This window comes from Camelus ferus, chromosome 9, assembly GCF_009834535.1.
Source record: "Camelus ferus isolate YT-003-E chromosome 9, BCGSAC_Cfer_1.0, whole genome shotgun sequence".
Lineage (NCBI taxonomy): Eukaryota > Metazoa > Chordata > Mammalia > Artiodactyla > Camelidae > Camelus > Camelus ferus.
Window position 1 is genome coordinate 52,007,630 of NC_045704.1, and position 22,154 is coordinate 52,029,783.

Here is a 22,154-nt window from a genome sequence, read left to right on the forward strand (position 1 = left end):
TAGCAACAACAAAAATCAACAAAGTGTAACAACGTGCTCTGGTCAACAATCAACACTGTAAAAGAAAGGGTATGTTAACATGGGAGCACCAACTCCAAAGGACAGCTGTTTCATTTTATTTTATCAACTCTTTTTTCAGAATAATTTTAGGCTTACATAGATGTTGCAAAAATGTACAAGGAGTTTACACACCTTCCCCTAATTTTTACAAATCACCTAACCCTAATTATCAACACAGGAAAGTGACATTAGTATGTGATATTAACTACACTGCCTTACTCAGATTCTACCAGTTTTCCATCAGTGTCTTCTTTTTAGTGCAGGATCTGGTCCTGGGACCCATCTTATCTTTAATTGTATGTCTTCTTGGTCGCCTCCCATCTTTGACAGTTCCTCGTTCCTTCCTTGTCCTTCCTGATCTTGAGACTTAACTGCATCTGATATTTTTGCTACAATTAGATGTGAGTTAAAGCAGAATTTGGCAAAAGCATCCTAGGAAAGATGGGGTGTCCCTATTAGGGCATCATGTCCAGCAGTACATGATGTTGGGACGTCTTTCCCTGGTGACATTAACGGTGATGTCACCTTGGTCATTTGGTTAAGATGGTGTTTGCTGAGTCTCTCTGTCGTCATGTTGCTAATTTTTTTCTTTGTAATACTTAAGTATTTGGGGAGAGGCGCTTTGAGATCATGCAAACATTCTCTTTCTCCTCCAGCATTCACACACTGACTTTCAGCACCCACGAACAGATCGCACCTGTAGCAGTTACTACAGTGGTGTTTGTCTGACGGTGATTTTGTATTTCTCGCATCGCTTTCTCCATCTGTTAATTGGAATTCTTCTGAAGGGAGAGTGGTCTCTTCTCCCCCACTTGTTGATTGATTCAATTATTTAAATTCTGTTGGTATAGATTCATGGGTCTATGTTTTGTTCTATAGTTATAATCCAGCTCTTTCATTATTTATTTGGTTGCTTAAATTGTTGCAGCTTCTGGTGGACCCTCTTTTTTTAGGACCTCCTGCTTGGCCTCTGGGGCGGGCTGCTGTTCTGACTGAGTGCATTTCCCTTCTCCCTGCGTTTCTCCTTGCTCCCCACCTTTGGTTTCATGTCACCACAGGCTGGTGAAAACAGAGGGCTGCCATTTGGATCATAGTGGCGTACAGAATGGAAGGGAGCTCATGGGAACCTGCCTAGTGCTGCATCTGTGCCTTGTCCCCACCTCCCACTCCGCCCTCCCCACCTCTCCCCCAGGGAACAATAAGAGAAGATACAAGAAAGTAGTGATAGGGGTGTGAATTAGGATAAAGAAGGAAGAAACTGTCATGGTATTGCAGGAAAGGCTGTTACTTCTTTTAGAGTTGAAAAGGATGGTTTCCAGGGAGCAGCCCCAGTTGAAGAATAATAAACCCAGTTCATCGAGAACTTACTGTGTGCCAGGCAGGTGCTGGGCCATCCAGGCTACAAGCATCATCTTATTTCATCCTGCCACAATCTAACTGTGAAGGAGACAGTAATATTATGTTTCCACAGGTGGAAAAGTGATGTTCCAGGGTTCCAAGAGCTCAGATTCCATTAAGGAGGTGGTGGGGTCGAGACCGAATCTTGTTCCCTGAATCCTCCTTCTCACTCCTCCTGGCAGTAGTTCCAGGGGTAGGAGAAAAGAGTTCCTGCCTGTCCTCTCCACTCCCCACTACAATGATCTTCTCTATCTATTATCAGGAAAGAACTGCTTTACCCTGAGGTCATCACTGGGATTGTGTGTGTGTGTGCGTGCACGTGTGTGCACGTGGTTCTTCACCCTTCGATGTAATCTGTACATTTAAGTGATTACAATTAATAATTACACTGTAATATGTTTAAGTATTCCTGTCTTATCTTTCTAAAATCTTGCTTTTAGAGTGTGTAAGTGTGGGGAGGTGTAACTTGCCGTGATTTCACAAGAAATCTGCATCCCTGAAGAGAAAATGGTTCTCTTTCTACTGAGACTGCTTGGCCACCAGCTTGCATTTTGTTGTGCTCGCCCTCCTGTATTTCCCTTCCCTCAACCTGTCAGACAAACAGGCTTGGACTGTGGAAGAGATCCTGGCCACACCAGGAGATCCAGACCCTCCAGCTCACAGCTGAGACGTTGGAGGTTCCCACGTGGGCAGGTGCTTGGCCAGGGTTGCATAGGGAGCTAGGGGCAGAGCTGGACTGGGCGGCCGGGGTGTGGACTCCAGACCCCCCCGCTCTGGTGCTGCCATCTTGCCTCGGTGCTCACTCATGAGTGCCTGTCGCTTCTGCCAACATCTGACTGACCAAGTGGATGAAAGGAGCTCTTCAGAATGGCCTCTTAATAATAAATGCTTACATTTTCTCTTGGCCCCAGGCCATGTCCCCCCTCGCAATCTTGTGTTCAAGGTTGAACATTCCTTCGAGTTGGTGAGCTTGCCCTTACTGGCCTGTGGATGTCGCTCTCCATCCATCAGCCTCCTTTCCAGGGACGCTGTTTGCAGCACAGACTATGATTTTATTTTGGGTTTGGATATACTGATTACATTTTAGCTCCTGGTATATTTTCTTACCTGTGACAGCCATTAAATTTATTTTAATAGTTACTCTACCCTCCTGATAGCCAGTAAAGGGGGAATTGGATATTGTCTATCAATTGGCTAGTCTGTGGACTAAGGCTGTATCTAATTACAAGGCATTGTATCAGTTCTGATTTATTAACCATTTACTGTGCTTCAGAGAAGGTTTTTCAGTTGCCCTATTCAGCCGGGATATAGCTTTCCAGGAGGGCAGGGTGCCCGGAATATCACTGATCTTACAGTTATTACTTTGTGTCATATATAATCTTGTTTTTTCCCTCCAACAAATAAATCTTTGGGACTCCCTGGAAAAAAAAAAAGAAAAACATTTGTGGTTACAGTATAATAAAAATAAACCGTTTGTCGTGACTGCAGCCGACATTTATCAGCCTGTTTGTGGGTGCGCTTTCTCTCTCTCTATAATACAGAACATAATTTGTCACTTTGTAAATACATTCCAGTCTAAATCCCTGCCAGCATCTGTTAGTGTTTGAAGGATTAATGTGCTACCCTGTGTATGTCTGCACTTGCAGGGAACAGTGTAGCATATGATTAGAGATCTCGGGAGAACAGGAGAGGCAGGCGTTTTCTCTGCCTTTTCCTACGCATGTGGTCTTTCTGGCCTTTTCCTGATTTTTCTCATCTGTGTCATGTTCTGCTTAGGTGTTGGGAATTTCATCATTTGCAAGGACTCCATTAGTTTTCAGTATTCCTTCTCTCTTGTAGAAATGGTCATAGGAATTGTAGTCTGGATGCACCATGGGTGAACCAGGACAAATAAGTCGGGGTCTTTTAGACTCAGGTTCAAATCCTCCCTTCACCTGACTTACATCAAGTGTTTAAATTTCCATTTACTCACAAAATGAAGATGCAAAGACCTACCTCCTAAAGGTACCGAGGGTGAAGAAGGAAATCTTAATGTCGAGGCTAAGTGCCCAGCCGAGAGCCTGGCCAGGGGTAGCTAGGGGGCAGGGTGTGTGAGCCACCTTTCATGGTTGTCGAAGCCATTGCTTTTCTTGACTCATCCATGACACTGCACGTGTCAGTGGGAAGATCCTAGTGTCATGTGCCAGGGGCTGGTTATGATTCTGTTCTGTTCTGTTTCTCATCTTGTTAGTTAATGGGGTTTGTATTTGTTTGGAAACATTTCTAACCCTGTAAATCAGGTGCTTGGAGGGTTCTTGGCCCAGAGAACATTCTGCCAGTAAACAGCTGTGGTGCTCAACAAGGCGTGGTACTGACTCTTGGCAAGATGGAGGGATTTAAACCCTTCAACACTGGCAAAATGATTTAGATACCTTCTAGAAGGGCCATCCTTGCTCTCCCCGGCAGAAGGCATGAATTCCCCTGAATCATGATAATGTGGCTTGTAATTTTTCTTACTTTAGGTAACGGCTGTAGTCTCTCAGTTGCCCTCAATCTCCTGCTGCCATTTGGAGTAGAAAAATCCCAGGACATGGAAGAGATGGCCTCACTAGTAACTCTTCTGTGAGCAATCTCATTATTTCATGTTTTCATTGTTTTGGTTTTTTGCGTGTACTTATGCCTGTCCCACCCAAATGGTTACCCCTACCCAAACTGTGTTTCTACAGTTTCAACTCTCTTCTCTGCAGTAAAGAAAGTGTGTAATTCTCTCTTCATTAAGAGAAGCGTTGCTTTGTTTTGTTTTTGGATTTCTGCAATATAAATGCATATAAATGAGACAGAAATATGCTTATGTGCCCCGTGGCCAAGATGGGGCTTCTGATTTGATGCTTGTTGTTAGGATTCTGGAGAGAATCTTTAGCAGACCTGGGTATATATCTTTGAGCCCAATGAAAAACTGATCTTTGCATCCTAAATGTCCAAGGGTTGGTATGCTTGGAAAATGTCTGAGAACCTCTATTTTAGTTTTTTAACAGGTTTTTATAAACTTACAGAGTTGCCAAAATATTTTTCAAAAAGGTTCTTTGTTTAAGCAGACATGTGGAATTGTAGGAACCATTTAGTGCTGATACTTACAAAGCATGATACTCCCCAAATTTAGGTTATTTAATAGGAGAGATATATTGCAAGGAGCAATGTTTACAGATACTAACCACCCAGTCCTTGTACCCACTGCTTGGGACTCTATGCCGTGTGTTAGTTAGCATCTTTATCAGATGGCCCATGTGATCAAACAGCACACACTTTAAGGCATGGTATGGTGTTCTTTTTTCGTCTACATTCGGTGGGATCTACAAATAATGCTAATTGCAAGACTGTCAAAAACTTCAGGAAGCGCACCCATCTTTCTTGACTCTTGCCTTAAAACAGGATTCAGCAAACTGTGTCCTGCCAGGAAGAAACCCAGCCCTGCCCCTGTTTTTGTAAATAAAGTTTTATTGGAACACAGCTACACCCATTTGTTTACGTTATCTGTGGTGGCGTTTGCTTTCATGCTGCAGAAGTTGAGTAGTTTGTATGGCTGGCAAAACCTGCAATGCTTACTGTCTGGCCCATTAGAGAAAAAGTTTCCCTTTCTAGAGGACTTGTGGCCATTTGGAAAGAAAAGTCTGTTTCACTAAATTAGAGTGAGCAAGTGGTTAAATGAGTATCTTATTTCCACACATATGGAAACATTTCAAATTACACATGAATTTACTTATCAAACTTGGTTCATCCAAAGCCTGAGGGGTGGGACGAGGGGAGAGGTGGAAATTAGCTGGTTTTTTTTAATCATAAAGTTACAATTTTCATGGTCAAAATAAAACAAAAAAAAATGTTAAAGGCTTTGGGTTCATGGAAAGAACAACAAAGAACAACATTCTTGGGAGTAAAGTATGTTTGGCCTGCACCATAATCTCCTGGATTTAGGGATAATTTCAGGGTTGGGAAGAAAGTTCTGGCACAGAGACAGGAGTGCTATCTTGTAAGGAGAAATGGCTTATCGGAGTGGCTGGAATCCCAGTTCTGCCAGCTACTAATTATATGATTTTCAAGCAGATTTTTTAATACTTTCTCAGCCTTTGTGTATAACACACAATAATTAGGTCTACTTTGTAAGGGCTCAGCAGGGTAAATGTGGCAAAATCCATAATCCTCCCTTTTCTGATTAGTATCTGCCAGAGAGTAAGTCCTCACAAGTGTTTAATTAACACTGAGTGTTTGCCTCTTGGACTAGATTTTGTAAATGTTCACAGGGAAGGAAGTCTAAAGGTCCTAGATATGTAATGAAAGGTGACACTTAGGTTAAGTAGAAAATGTGACCCTCCGCTGTAACACCCCCAAATCCTTCTGGGGGGCTGCATTGTGGACCTGATATCCCAAAAAGGAGTGCAGCCTCATAAAGCTGGCTTTCCTGGAGAAAAAAGGACCAAATGTACCAGGTCCTCTCTTTACAGAGACGTGAGCTCTGGCCACCCCGTCACACTGTAAGCAGTGGCGGCTCTGCCTGTAGAGAAGATCTGTATCGTTGAAGCCAAAGGGAGGAAGCTGCCTGTAAATACTGAAGAGGCAGGGAGAACACACGCATGCCATTCCAAAGTGGCTCTAATGGACATTTGTAAGGTGGTGTCCCCCGTGCTTCCCCTCGCCATCATCATGCCACCTGAGATGCTCAGCTGAAAACATGCAGTCTGTAACTTTGCTGACTTTTAACAGAATTACCCAATGTGATTCATTCAGCCCTTTTGGCTACAAGAGAGTAGACCATGAGCAGGTCGGATATGAATGTGGCCACGTGCCGACGCCCGACTGAGCATGCTCGGGGCACTGAGCGGACAGGGACATCCGTTCAGGGCTTTGAGTCTGCTTGCATGCCCTGGCCTCACTCCTCCACTCCTCCCGGACCCTGCCCTCCCTCACCTGACTCTTTCCCTGAATCTCTCTCAATCTCAGTCAATCTGTCTGTCTGTCTTTCTGCCTCTCCCTCTTTCTCTCTACTCAGTAGCAGCTACTGTGATGCTCCCTGGACTAAAGGGCTTGGGTGGAGAAGCTGAAGGCGTAACCTGATACATGCTACCGGGCTGAGTTATTTGAATTAATTTACAAGTTGTAATAGGCTGTTGTCTCTCCAGGACGTTTTCAGGCTTATTGTATGTGGTTTGGGCTCCAGAATCAATTGGGTTTTTCAACTCTGTAATGTCCCAAATTTCATCTCGGCTTGTGGACTGCGTGATACTTCTTCCCTGGTAAAAGCAGCCTGGAGCCGTCAGCTGCCCTGACATCCTGGCTCTTCCCCTGGGCTTCACGCCTGGTTGGTACTAGATCTGCCCTTCAAGTTAGGAGCGAGAAGAGTGTCATCAAATGATTTCCCATAGATGACACAGATTACAGGTCCACATTGGGTGCCCCAGTTGACTGGTGACTCAAGCCCACTTAGTGAATAAACTATCCAGGCACCTTTCACCTCCTGGCCTCACTATCCCCTAAGAAATCATTATAATGTGCATTCGTCATGTGGAGGGAGAAGGAATATGGGGACCCCAGATCCCATGACAAGTAGCCCAGGGGTGACACACTCTTCCACTCGCAGGCCATTGGTGGAGACACAGAGGCCCTGTGCCCCACAGTGCAGGCTGGGAATTGTAGTCCCCAGCTGGTCAGTCTCTGCTCAGCACAATCCCAAACTGTGGAACCCGCAGGGCTGGTTGGGGAGATGCTCGTTCTTTCTGTCTGCACTATCTGTGTTACACAACATAGAGGTAATTTTAAATTCTAGTCTGTTGGTTTCTGCCGCTTATGTGTGACTTTAAGTCTACTTATATTTCTTGTGATTATGGATGTATTTGTACTAACTTCTGAATTTTATCTTGTGTTTCCTCTCTACCAAGTGTTTTCCTTCCTTTCTAATTTTAATTCTTTTTTTAGATTGATCCAGTGCATCCCACGCATCATTTTTTTTCCTTCCCTGCTGGTGCTGCTTTGGAAGCTTAACTAACTAACTAACTAACTAACTAACTAACTAACTAACTTCCTTTCTCCTCCTCTCCCTCCTCCTCCCTCCGTCTCCCTTTTCCTCCCTCCCTTGCTTCTTTCCTTCTTTCCATCCATCCTTCCTTCCTGCCTTTTGACAGTTTTCTTTCTTCTTGAAATGCTCACATACACATATAAATTTTCTACTACAAAGTATAATGCTATTTAGTGTTTCTATCATTTAAACCAACAAAACCAGGTGATACATGAATTAAAGGCTTAGTGAAACCCCCTCCCAAAAAAAACAAAACAAAACAAGCCAAATTCCGTTACTGTTGTTTCAGTTCCTCCTCCGGTTTCTTTTCAAGAGTGATTCATGTGGTCCTGTAGCTAATACAGAAGTTGCGCACTATTTGGGGATAGCGTGCCTGTGCCGTTTTCTGTCTGTGTAACTGTATTGAGTTCTCAGCTTTTCTGCCTTTCTGGGTGTTTTGTTTGGAACCTGTTAGAGGCTGCTTGGGCAGATGTCACTTGAAGTAGGAAATCTCATTTTTCCCTGAAGCATATTTTAAAATATCTTTTCTGGTTCATCTGTTGAATATCCTGCTTTGCGTCTGCAGAACCTCTGGAAGATTTCTCTCTTTGGATTCATCCATAAATTAAAAATAATTGTTGTGGTCACTCCTCAGGTGTGATGGTACTGTTACATGCTTACTGTGTGCTCTGCACACCAAGCTCACATCCGTCATCACGCAGTGTGGCCAACCTCTGTGGGGCAGGCCCTCACCCAGCCAGTCTGAGGCACTGGGACAGATGCCTGGCTTTCCAAATGGCTTATGGGAAATCATCGTTGCCAACATCACTAGCCGACTTTGACTTCTGCTGACAAATCTGTCCCCAGTTTGGTGGCGTGTTGTATATTCATTCATTCATTTTCTAAATTAAAGTCTGCCTTGAAAACCTACTCTGTGGTGCTCACTGTGCACCAGGCATCAAAGATGGAGTTATAAAACTGCCCATTTTAATTTACTATAAATGTCAATGTGAATTATTGGTTGTTTTGGGTTTTCTTGCATAGTCTCCTGCAGTGTTCTTGGGAATGGAAATTGCTGTACCCTTTTTGGAGGATGCCCAGCACAGATCTATCAAAATTTAAAGTGTGGGTATCTCTTGACCCAGCAGCTCTGCTTCCAGGAACTTATCCTATAGAAAAAAAATCTTCTACTGCAAAACATAAGTATTGCAGCATTGCTTTTAGCATCAAGAACCTGGAAACTACATAAAATAATGTTAATTATAGCAGCATCAACAGCTCACACAAACAACATATCTGTCTGAGGTGCTTCTCACGAATTCTCTCATTCAATTCTTACAGTAATCCCAAGGAGAGGGTTCTTCTGTTATTTCTGTTTTTACAGATAAGGAAAGTCAGGCATCAGGAATTTAAGTAAAAAGTTCACGTAGCTAGTGCAGCATGGGGAGGGCTGAGGGCATCAGTTTTAATAAATGATTGCCCTCCAATGGGCTAAACGTCCTAGTTGGAAAGAACTTGGATAGAGTTCTGTTTAGATGTATTCAACTGTGTGCTAATTGGGAAAAACAGATTATAAAATAACACATGAAGTATGATACCATGGTTGTAGAACTACATTGTTGCACAATGTTTTTTTTAAAATAAACTATCTTATAAAATTTATATTTAAAATAGAATTTTAATCTCTCTTCTCACAAAACAGCATTTAAAACATGATACATTTATCTCTCTAGCAGATTTGATGTTACTCTTTTACACACAATGCTCAATTTCTAATTGTTTTGTATGGAGAACCTACTCTCAATGAAGTCAGTTTATTTTATCAGAAGACATTTCCCTTTAATCTTAAAGAGTACTTTTTTAAATGAAGGCACCCAACAAGAGCTACTTTCAGATGGTACAGAATTTCTTATTTCTTGAAGTCTCTGTGGTTGACCACCTCTTCATTAGTTACCTGCAAGCAAGACCCATCCCATTTTACTAGCAACACCACTGAAGGAACCAAGAAAAGCTTTACTAATGATCACTTGGCTTGCCTCACTGTTGAAATGAAGCACTTTACAGTCTTTGTGGCAGCAGACTATTACTTGTCCACGGTTCATCTTGATGCCTCAATGCCGGGGCAAGCACAGTGTTTTTGCGTGTTTAGAAAATGTACTCTGGAAAGATTTGCATCAGACTGTCACTCTGTTTATGCTGGGGCAGTGGGTTCAGGAGACTATTTTCACTTTATACATTATCCACTTTTGTATTGTTTGTCCTTTCGTCAGCAGGCCAGTTTTATTTTTATAAATAAGGATCTGTTTAAAAAGCTGAAGCCCACTTAGGGTGAATCACAGTTCCTTTTGCCAAACTAACACATGCAGCTTTAGCACTCTTGCCTTTAGGGGCCAGCTGCAGGATGTCTGGCAGCATTCCTGGCCTCTGCTCTACCCCGTAAATACCTGTACACCCGTCCAGTAAGCTGTGGCCACAAGAAATGTCTCCACATCTTGCCGGGTATCCCCTGGGGATAGAGTGGCTCGGGTTGAGAGCCCCTCAGACAGACGCTGGCCCTGTCGTTGTGTGTTTCTCTGAGGCTCTTTCAAATCTCACGGGTCTTTCCTGTAGAATTCAGAGCCCTTTCACCCAGACCAGGCGGATCTTGTTTTTCTCTCTGTTCCATTTAACTAACCACCATTGACCTGTCCTCAGGTAACAGGCCCCACATCTCTGGGTTTTAAACTGTGCACCTCTTTCTGAATCTTGGAGGGGGGGCACTGACTATTCTTTTACCAACAACTTCCCCAAAGTAGGGGGTTCCAGTGCTTAACAAGTGTCCCATTAAGAACCCGGCTATTAGAGATTCACAATACGTAGACCGTTCCTGTTGAGGGTATAATTATACAATAAATTAGCTGATGTCCAGTCCGTTGCCTTACAAGCACATCGCTTGATGTTCCCAGTACTTACATAAGATAGAGGGCCTGTTTATTAAGAGTCTTCAACTGTGTATAAAACTGGAACAGTCAAAAGTAATGGTGTCTGCTGAAGGATTCTTTATCATAGGAATTTACCTTTAGTCATCTATTATTTATTTCAGCTATTTTATATGCCATTATAATAAATATTATGACAGAGAAAGCTTTTACGCTTCAACTTATTGTACTACTCTTTACTTGCCTGCAATCCTTCAGGAAAATGTAACCATGCTTTACCTATAGTTAACATAAATCATCACTTACATTAGAATGAAAAATTCACTATGGAAAAAAAAAAGGCTCTTTCTTCAATAGCCAGGCATAAATGCACAATCATGTTGACTGCCAAGCTCCCGTGCCATTTGCTGTCCTTCCTTAAACTGTGTTTAAGCTGCAAAGTGAATGCACTGCACAGAGAAATTGGAAGGTTTTCGAATATTTTCACTCTCTTGTTAGTTTCCGGCAAGATAAGCATTTTTTAATCCAGAGTGCAAAGTATTGCCAATTACTGTCTAAGCATTTTTAATAGTTTTGCTTTTACATGGCATGTAAATCATACACCAAGTTAAATAAGCTGTTACCTGGTGCAATTTCTCCTTGAATCAGCCTCACAATTACCTGTAGATATCAATACAGTTATTTTATAAACTGAGTTCCAGCAACACAAGGCAAACATTTTGACCTGTATATAATGAAGAAAAAGTTGTCACGATTTTCTTGTTAGTGATGTTTGTGTATTTTTTTGGTGGGGGGAGAACAGAGCTGGGGGGCACTTGTAGGGGATCAGGAGTCTCAAGACTGATGCTTGATGATTGATCTGAAGGTCAGAAATGAGAAAAATTAGTCCCATCCTTCAAGGCTCTACGAAAAGTCCAGGGCTTTGTTAGAGATCATTTTTGGTTTGGTTCTGCATTTCGAAGTGTGGACTCTCTCTAAGAGCATTTCTCTTGTTAAATGCACAGTGGTAGACAGACTGGTACCGATGCGTAGAGCCATAGAAAAGACTCTTAAACTCTGCTTTCTCCTTGGGTACCCTATCAGAAAGAGCATTTATCAGTGCATCTTTTAAATCTTTAGGCTTGTCAAAGATGGGGCAAACTCCCCACCAGACTTGCTCACCATGCTGGTTTGGGTTGTTCCACTGAGAGGTATAAGACCCAAAAGTAGATGCAAGTATCCGTTTACTCCCGCGTTTCCCAGCGAAGATGCTGCCCCCGTGGCCACCACTAACATCACTTAAATAATACTGGAGAAATTAGCGTTGTGAAGCCCCACATAGGATATTGATGAAATTATTAAACCAGTTTACTTAGGTCGGTATTGTAGTTCAGTGAATAATGTCACATCATATGCTCCGCGCCAGTGTCTCTTGCTGTTGTAAATGTGACAACTCCTATTTAAGGTTTCAGAACACAAAATCAGGACCGAGCGTCTGTTAAGTGGAAGGGTGAGAGGCATCAGCATAACGCAATTAAGGCCCATTGGATTAGAATTTGCAGGGTGCCATTAGCAATAAGCTCTGAATGTAGATTATTGCCTGGGTTACATTTTCTCTTTCAGCAGTCGGCTTCTCTTGTAAATTCTAAATGCATAAAATAAATATGACATGAAATAGACACAAACCAGAATGGATAGAGGATGTTAATTTCTTGATAGCTTCTTGGTGTTACATGTTGAAGACCATGATGACAGGGATATTCCAGGGAAGACACGAGTGCTTGAACGAGCCACATCTCAGGTGGAAACCCGGATCCGTGTCTTACTCAGCTGTGCTGCTTTAAACTGTATCAGCCTCTGTTTTGTAGTCTGTGAAATGGGAGAAACAATATGTGTGTCAAAAGATTTTTAAATTACTCTTAAGTGAAAAGTAAATGCCAAGCACATCTAGGTGCTCATTAATTTTTCAGCTTTTGTTGTCAATAAACATATGTAAGTGAGACCTTTTTTCCAGGGAAACCCTGAAAGAAAGTCTTCTGTAAGTGTAAGAGAGGACAGGAGGGTAGGCACACATCAAATCCACATGGATTGGCACCTTCCAGTGAGAATACACAACCCAGGACTGCCCGAAAATCCTGAGCCTCAGTCCTGCATTTCCATAGGCTACACCCACTCCATCGAGGAGAATTTCCTCTGGGCCTATTGGAGGCCCGGCTCCCTGCTCCCACTTATTCAGCTGGCTCTCTCCATCCTTCCATCTCCAGCATCCGTGCCACGCTCTCCTCTTTTTGACCAACTCAGAGGTGGCCCTTGCAGCACAATGTATGGAAGAGCTGCTCTCACCTGCTGCTGAACTAGGATTCTGTGGAAAGTCTGCAGTGGGAGGCTTTGGTTGGGCTGAGTGGAGGAAGCAGGCTCAGGCACCCGATGTGAGTCTTAGCAAGTGCATCCCCTTGAGTTCACTGACCAAGACCCATAGCATACAACTGCTAGGTTCCCAGACCAGCTACTTTGGGTTCATGGCGGGGAGAAATCGGATAGTGGGAAAAACTCAATGATGTACTCTCAGCTACCTCACAGGCAGTTAACAGTTAATAATCATTTTTAAGTGATAATTTGTTTTTTTAAGTATTCTTGGTCACTTGAATTATTTATATACAGTTTTCCCAAGGCCTGTTACAATGAGATGTTAACCTTTTTTGTTTTTTCATTGATGGTAAGCCGATCATGGGTGTGAGATGTTTCCTGTTGCGTGTTGCAGTGATGGGGGATAAAGGAAAAGAAGTACAGGAGATGGAACCTCTGCAGCTTTCACTGACCCTTAGGGGCAGTTAGGAGTGAGTAAGTGAATGAATTCGCGCTTGTAAATGGTCTCTCTCTTATTGTTGACTATGAGCAGGACAGCATGCTGCCTCTGTATGAGGCAATGGCAGATCGGTGGTTTTCCCTGGGATGGGCCTTGCTGCGAGGGCCTCCAAGGGGTGAGAAGGATTGATGGGCAAGAGGACAAGTGGGCTGTGTAGGTGTTGTGGGGTACACAATCGTGATTAAAACCCTAGCTCAGTATGAGTCGTGGCTCGGCCAGTTATTCTCTGGGTGAAGTTGTGCAGTAGCTTTCTGAACTGCATTTTTTCCATCTGTGAAACGGATGGATGTTAATAACGGCCCCAGAGGGTTGCTGCAGGGATGTGGGGCGCTGTGGCTCACATGACCAGAGTTCTGGGATTGCTCCTGTTGGCCAGTTATGCCCCTTTCACCTGTCTTAGTGAAGAGTGAAGCGTGAAGCAGTTCAGTACAGATGATGACGGTGATGATGATGTAATAATGTCCTGGACAATGGTAATGACAACAACCAAAAGCAGTCACAATAATAATGTTTGTTGGTAACAATTATAGAACACTTGTCCAGTGTCAGGCACCATTCCAAGGATTTTACTTATATTACCTCATTTCCTGGTAAGGCAGGCACTATTATTATTTCCATTTTTACAAAAGAGAAAACTGAATGCACAGGAAGAAGTAACTTGCTTAATAGGCAGGTCCCAAAAGTGGAGTTCAGATGCAGGCAGTCTAACTTGAGTCCCTGGCCTTGACCCTAGCCTTAACACATTTCAGGTTCAGAACACTTACAGAGTTTGGAAACTGGGGTACCATGGCCTCAGAGGAATTCAGTGGAACTTCCCTCCGCCTGTCCTGGGGTCACGTGTCATTCTCCATCACAAAGTTGCTGTTCATACTTTGAGCTGCTTGTTAGTTTTGTGAAATAAAGACAGGAGACTGCATTACAAATATGCTTTATTATTGAAAAACAAACAACGGTCATCACTTTTTAGCAGTGGCCTTATGAATAGTAAGAATAATAGTTACTATTTATGTGCCCTGGGCCTTTATATATCATATCCAATCTTTGGTCTAACCATGCAAGGCAAATGCCCATTTCAATATGAATGCTGACACCAGAGCACTCACATGGCTTCCCTGAAGTCACACTGCCAGCCCTGTGGTCATGCTGGGCTGTGGCTCTGGTATCCTGTGGATGACAGCATCTTCCCACTTCTACGTTAAGTACCACACCATCCCCATATGGTTCCTTGAGTTTCAGGCTTAGTAATTTATAGTCATAAAATGGTATGAGAGATCACTCTCGCATAACAACAGCAAGGAATCCTTTGATGCTGCATTTGCAGTCTCCTGAATCACTGAGACATGTGTTTGGAACTTAATAAAGACTAGACCAAGAAGACTTCGTCTGTCAAGAGTGTCAGTGAACCAGCCCCCACCGAGTGCCCCTGACTTGCCGGGATATGGAGAAGAGTATGTGGGTTGCTCCGTTACTGGGTCTTTCTGGCTCAGCCTGAGTGTTGGGAGCAGGTGGGCTTTTTTAGCTACTTAGAAGTTTCCTGATGCTTCATGTGGGGGATGCCATCTGTGCAGTATTGTTTTAAAATGATGGGTACCAGCATCAGTGTACATAATTTAAAAATTTGCCTGAGATGATAAATTTGTGTAGTGATGTGATTAAAGAAAAGAGTGTAGATTTGGGGAAGAGTGTGAGAGAGGCATTTTATAGCATTTTGAGATTCAGAGTCCTAGTAAGAAGTTCTTTCTGTTAAATAAAGCTGGACGGGTGGATGGTTGGACGGATAGATGGACAAATGGATAGAGAGGAAAGGAAGAAGGGAGGTACATATGGAAAGCTAACAGTTAATTTTGGGGTGGTGGGATTGTAGATGCTTTTTTGGTCCACATTCATCTGTCTTTTCTAAATTTTTCTGTAATTATTGAAAGTGTGAAGCAAGAAGTGGCCTGAAATAAGCCTGGAGAGGTAGACAGGGCAAAATCACGGACTGTGTGTTAGCTGTTACTGTTCTTCATTGTGTATATACTTGCATTTCTCTTCTTTCTTGGCATATGGAAGTTTATATCTTCATGATGCTCAGCACAGCCACAAAACTTGCTCTTTCCCTGACAGCACAGTGTGAAACATCTGTCACCGCTGAGCGGAAGCCTGTGAGGTCTCGTGCGCCATTTGCCACATTCTCTTCCCCAGTCTGTAGAGGCTGGTGATGTAACAGAAGGTGGCTCCTCTGTCTGCCTGGGCCTCTGGCTCATCACGATGAACCTGCCGCACTGACCTGGAGTGGGCATGAGGTGTGAGCCAGTAATCATCCTTGGTTGTTTAAAGACATTGAGGTTTGGGGGCTGTTCCTTGCTGAAGCTCATCTTGGTTGATACAGAGGCACTTGTAGCTTGGCCATTCCAAGCTACAAAAGCATTTCAAGCCAAGACTTTGTATGTGTGTTTGTTTTGCCAATCCAGAGAGCATACTTGGGCCAAACAAGGCCTGACCTCATGTTCTGGACGGCATATGCTAATTTATCTCCTTGATAAAAAACTCAATGGTTCTTTTTTTTTTAAAGTATAGTCAGTTTATAATGTTGTGTCCATTTCTGATGTACAGCACAATGCTTCAGTCATACTTGAACACACATGTATTTGTTTTCACATTCTTTGTCACCATAAGCTACTACAAGATATTGAATATAGTTCCCTGTACTATAAGCATAAACTTGTTTATCTGTTTTATGTATACCAGTCAGTATCTGCAAATCTCAAACTCCCAATTTATCCCTTCCCACCCCCTCCCTCCCAGTAACCATAAGTTTGTTTTCTATGTTTGTGAGTCTGTTTCTGTTTTATAAATAAGTTCATTTGGCTTTTTTTTTTTTTTTTTTAAGATTCCACATATGAGTGATATCATATGGTATTTTTCTTTCTCTTTCTGGCTTCACTTAGAGTGACATTCTCCAGGGCCATCCATGTTACTGCATATGGCATTATTTTATTATTTTTATGGCTGAGTAGTATTCCATTGTATATATACACCACAACTTCTTTATCCAGTCATCTCTTGATGGACATTCAGGTTGTTTCCATGCCTTGGCTATTGTAAATAGTGGTGCTGTGAACATTGGGATACAGGTGTCTTTTTGAGTTAAGGTTCCCTCTTGATATATGCTCAGGAGTGGGATTGCTGGATCATATTGCAAGTCTATTTTTAGTCAAAAGCTCAGTGGTTCTTTAGTGGTGATGGAATCTTGTATCTTGAATGTGGTGGCAGTTACATGAATTCTTTTCATGTGATAAAATGACATGGAACTGTACACACAGATATCCCAAATACAAGAAACTGAGGGCACCCTGAAAGTGGCGAAATCCGAGTAATGTCTGTGGTCTAATAAACTGTATGGTGACAACGTCGGTTTTCTGGCTTGATAATATTCTGTCCTGGGATGAGCTGTCACCATCCGAGGATGCTGGGAGATGGGCATGGGGCACTCTCAGTACTGTTTTTGTCACTTCTTATGAATCTGTAACTAGTTTCAAATGAAAGTTAACAAGAAGGGAAGGTTCACGAGTTCAAACAAAAAAGTCAATTGTGGTCAGTCCCAGGTTCACACTCAGACTCGGCGGGGAAGCTCACACTGGCAGAAGGGGCCTGTTGCCTTCACTTAGCAATCAGTGGTTTATCCCTCAAAAATGTTTTCTGTTTGTAGTCCGTCAGCCACGGCCTTCTTGTGCGGAACGTGTCCCATGATTAACATTCCTGTAACGGTGCTGAGTCTGTTAAGACAGTCAGACGAGCAAACCCCTCAACACACACACACGCACACATACGCGCATTCTCATTCTGAAAGCGGGGCTTTTCTTTCGCTGGTCTGAACCGTGTTGCACACAGTGCACACATTTCTCAGGGCCAGCAGCAGAAACAGGAAACCTGATACCGAGGGCAGGAGAATTACCTGAGTAATTGTGTGTGGACTTGAATCACTGTCCCCAGGAGCCCAGTAACCCACAGCCTGTGGATTAGTCTGTTGAACTACTTGATGGCTTGTGACCCCTCGTTCCCCCTGGATGTGTATGTTCTGGTTTTGTTCTTATTGGTGGTGGCAGCTCTGTGCTTTATCTTCAGGTGAAGGGGGAGGACCAAAAGGCAGCTTACCAAGTGTAAACTGTACATGTGGAAGAATGGGCCGGCCCACTTGGCCGTGCCATCGATTTCACTGGAATTACTACTGTGGGGTCAGCATCTGGGAATGTTCTCCCTGTCTTGTGGGGGAGTGTGTACACGCATTTTTGTCATGTATATGCTGCGTATCCCTTGGGGTTTTCATCGGGGGCTTGACTGAGAGCAGCAATGTCTTTACTACCCCTTCCTTAACAGAATGAGTGTCTGACATCCCTTTTGGTTATATTCAGAGTTCTGTACAATTCTGTGTTGGCAGTGAGTGTCTTGCTCTGAGCAAAGTGAGGCTGGGGCCAGAGGAGCTGGTAGAGGGTGAAAGGCCCCTATATTTGCTAATTGTGAACATCAGATCAGGTAGTTGAGCATTTATGAGGCATAAGAATCTATGGGGAGTAAAAGTTAGCCATTGACAGGCATCCTGCTCCAAAGAGATTTTTTACCTGCATATATATATCGGTCACTCAGACGGAATGCAAGTGGAGTTTTGCTCCTCGTTGGAGGCCCAAGCTCTCTACACAGGGTACAGCATCACTCAAGTGCACCCACTTCTTCCTGGTGACAGTTTCCATCTCTATAGGATGAGGGGCATGGCCTTCCCTTACTGCGGACCCTCCAGCTCTGGTACTCCCTGATCTTAGGAAGTGCTAATGACGCTCGTATGTTGGCACTTTCCCACTTTCCCGGATCAGGTTCAACGCATCTCCTCCTCCTTCCAAAATCTGCAGGTTGGTGCACCTGACTCTGTTACCTGAGGAATTTATATCTACTCTGGCAAACTTGCCTTTGCCACTGATAGGCTGTTGGGGTCTCGGGAGATCATTTAATCACTTTCCACCCTCTCCCTAAAACTGGGTTCTGTTAGCAGACAGGAGCTGCATGCTCCAGGACCTGGCGCGATCTGGTTCAGCGTGGTCTTCAGGGAGGACCCTTACTTGTCATGAACGTTACTTCATCTACCAGACTGCACTGTAGCCCACCCCAACCACCGTTTTTTGCAGAGTGGCCTCAGAGAAAGAATTTGTCACAAGGGGCTTCTCACCTCCTTCTGTTAACTTGGTGAAATAGCTTTACTCTTCCAGGCAGGATGGCAAGTGCTTTACATTTAACCTCACAACTCTGTGAGTCGGTAATTAATATTCACCTTTTGCAAATGAGGAAACTGAGGCTTAGAAATATTAAAGGGCCCAAAGTCAGTGTGCTTTCTGGCTGCCTCGGCCTGGTGTTGATTGTTCAAGGCCTGGGACTCGGGTTAGAGCCCATGAAAACTGCCGCAGACACACTAAGCCCCTCAGCACAGTTTGCGTCCATCCCTGAATCAGACAGCTCTGGTGGAGGATGTTCTCAGCAGTGCCGTTTGCACCCCCCTTCCCAGCAGTAGAGTATCATATTATTCTCCATAGGCTTACTTGAACATCACAGTCTAGACAAGAATTCCCAAGTTAACCATCTATTTTATGGGACTCTGCTTACCTGTACAGGCAGGTGGCCTGTCATTCTGGGCTGTGTGTCCTTTGGAGGAGAGAGGTTTAAGAGGTAATAGTATTTCAAGTCACATCCCATAGTCCAGCCAGACTTAAAAATTGGGAGGTCCCTGTCAACACAGGGCATGTCTGAAAGGCAACCCTGCTCTCTCCAGAATTGTGTGAGGAGACTGAGCAGTGGGACAGGGCTGCTTCAGATCCTGACCACCCCGGTCCTTCTGGTGTCTCTCCAGGAGGGAGCTTGAGTTTCGATGTCAGATTGACTTGAGGTCTCCCTGCCCCCACTTCTTAGCTCTGCGATCTCTTGTAAGATGCCTCGTTGTAAAATACGAAAAATACACCCATCCTTCAGGTGTCCTGAAGATGAAATGAGATGTTGCCTTAAGTGCCCACCCACTATTCTTCTCAGAATACACCATGGTCATTATTAGTATCATTATTGGCTATCCATGTGTACCCCACCCGTCTGTAGAGTTCACACAATTACTAAACCCCAGAGGTCTCTAAACCCACAGTTTTCTGGGTTCTAAACCCGGGGGATGTAGATCACTCAGACTCCATTGCTATAAATGAGTTTTGCCTGCTTTTGTACTTTCTATAAACAAATTGCCTTTCATTTTTGATGCAGGCTTGGTGGAATCATTTCAGAGCCCAAATGGCAGCTTTTGAGATTAAACTGTGGTCTCCTGAGTTCTCGCAGGAGCCAGGCCTCGTCCTGGTGTTCCCCTATCATTACAGTTTTTTTCAGACGCAGATCGAGAAGAGATACGTGAGCCCAAAGACCCTTTGGAGCCTGTTCCGTGCGCCGAGTCCAACTGCACAACCCCCAGTCCCAGGCTCACATCCTCCCTCAACTTGGCAGTAAAAAGCCCTGTTCTTCCATTCATTCCAGTGATTTATATTCTCTCTGGGCGTCTAATATTAAACAGGGGAATTCCGACATGTTCCATAACACATTTGCTGTAACTTGATACCATGAACTAAACTTGCTGTTATTTATCATTTCTTTTTATTTTCTCTCATTCCAGCATAAAGCCAAGGTAGAAGCAATGACCCTGGACCTCGCTGTGCTCCGTAGTGTGCAGCATTTTGCTCAAGCATTCAAGGCCAAGAATGTGTGAGTGTTTCAGCGGAGGGTTATAGATCATAATATCTTGCTGTTGTAATGTCTTTATCAGATGAACACAACTGGGAGGATGGAAGGCTATTGTGTTGTCTTGGCGTCCAAACAGGAGGCTCATTTATATTGGCCCCGTTAAGGTGTACCGTATTTTCTTGACTCTGAGTCACCCTCATTATGAGATGTGTCATCAATTTCGTAACAGCTTCCCAGATAAAAAGAAGACACTATTAAGCACTAGTAAGAGTGGCTCATAAAAATCAGCCGATTGTAAGCTAGATCCTGAGTACAGACATTTTTGCAGCGCCTCTCAGAATCGAGGAAAAGTCTACTTTAATTGTATTCAGGAACAAGTAACATCAGCTCCCCGGTCCTGCCAGGGCGCCAAAAATCAGAGCACGAGAAGGTTCCACTCTTTTGCAAAACTGCGATGATCTTATTTGGTGCATGAACGTGACTCCAGAAGTGCGGTCTCACATCGTGAGAAACTTCCTCCTCTTTTTTCCATTCTTTCTCAGAATTTGAAAATGCCTGAAGGAGGAAGTCTTTGCTTGGGGCTGGTAGATTTTTATGCCATCATAATGTCAGCCTCCCTTTCTGACACAGACAAGAGAGCAGCCCTCAAACCCAAAGCCGAGAAAAGCAGTGGTTGTTAGTTTCATTTTCATTATATTATTTTGTCTCCAAGTGTTTATTTTTACAGCTCCCTCATATTTTTTAGGGCAAGCAATCCTGGTTTCTTGTTTAATGTAGTGGTTTAGGTTTCTTTAACAAATAACTTTATTTAATTTTTTTCAGTGAGTTGATTTAAACACAAGGATTAAATTAATAATAGGACAGGTGGTGCCAAGGATAAAATAGTTCCCAAAATGGCACCAGAATGACTGAATTTAGGAAGGCTGATAAATGACAAGCTGTCTTGGGGTTCGCCCCTGTTGGAATCATTGGTTTCACAGTTCTCCAAGCGAATGGTACATGTAAGGGGGGAGGGTATCTTAAGCCACATGTTCAGATGGTACTAGGTAGACTGGACATCTCACTGGCTGCCCATTATTCAGTTCTTTTCCTGTCTCCCTTAGTTTCTCACTCTGTTCCTTGAGAATGTTGAGAAATCTGCTCTCTGAAGCCCTTTCTGGAGCAAGTATGTGGCCTGAGTCCTTGAGGTTGAAAGACTGAGTCACAGTCTTTAGTGGGAGCTGCACCATCCCCTTAAGTGCAGGCCCCGCGCTCCTGGGAGCGGTTGGGTACTGTCCCCAGCCAGCCAGCAGACATAGGCAAGCCCTACTGCGTGCGCTCTTTGCAGTATCGGGCCCTTGCCAGAGCTCTGAGAGAGCCTTGAGTCAGGATGGAGCAGTAGCTTGGAGAGGTTTGCTCTTTCATCCCTTCATTATCATTTATCCGCTTGTTCATTCACTTAACACACATTTAATGTGTGCCTCCAAAGCCCCAGGCTTTTTCTCAGCTCTGGAAGAGACTGGTGGCCAGTGGGAGCCCAGTTAACCTCACACAAGCCTTCATCTCAGCGGTCAGCAAGCAGTCAGTGTTTTATAGCTAGCGACTGACTCCTCAACCCAGTATTTTTGTGGTTGTTTGGGAGAGAATAATAATAGCAGCAGCAGTAGCAACAGTAGCAGTTCATTTATCAAGTGCTTATTACAAGCCCCACACCAAGAACCGTTTGCATGCTTCCTCTGATTTAATTCTCAAAGCAGCCCTTGCGGTCAGTGCTATAACTGTGTCTATCAAGCAGATGAGGAAAATGAGACCAGAGAGGGTGAGTTATCAGAGGCACGTGGCCGGGAAGCAGAGGGGCTGAGGTCCTGTGTGGCCGGGCACTCCTGAGCCCCCACTTAACCAGGATGCTGCACAGCCTTTCATTTTAAATGTGCTGGAAACTGAGAGCAGCGGAAGTGTGTGCCTTTCACAGGGTCATGTGGCAGGTCGGTGGCAGTCGTAGGATTTCCATCCATCCTGATGTTTTGCTTTCTCTCCGACTCCACACGGCTCGAGTGGGAGCTTCGATGTACAGCCCGTTCAGACTTCCTCCAGTTCTAGTGTCAGACCACATTGAAGGGAGCCGCTGAGCTGAAGAGAGCCAACTGTTACATAATAGGACTGTCTTCCAAGTCTTAACAGGACCATTAGTTTT

The 22,154-nt window shown here is 43.9% G+C and overlaps 1 protein-coding gene across 9 annotated transcripts in view; it reads left to right on the forward strand.

The window, feature by feature from the left end:
- Positions 1 to 22,154, forward strand: part of WWOX (WW domain containing oxidoreductase) — a 902,466-nt gene that overhangs the window by 210,938 nt on the left and 669,374 nt on the right. For all 9 annotated transcript variants that reach the window (XM_032486816.1, XM_032486817.1, XM_032486818.1 and 6 more), the window contains exon 6: positions 19,914 to 20,002. In XM_032486816.1, coding sequence (XP_032342707.1) covers positions 19,914 to 20,002 — 89 coding nt within the window. The remainder of the gene's footprint in view (positions 1 to 19,913; positions 20,003 to 22,154) is intronic.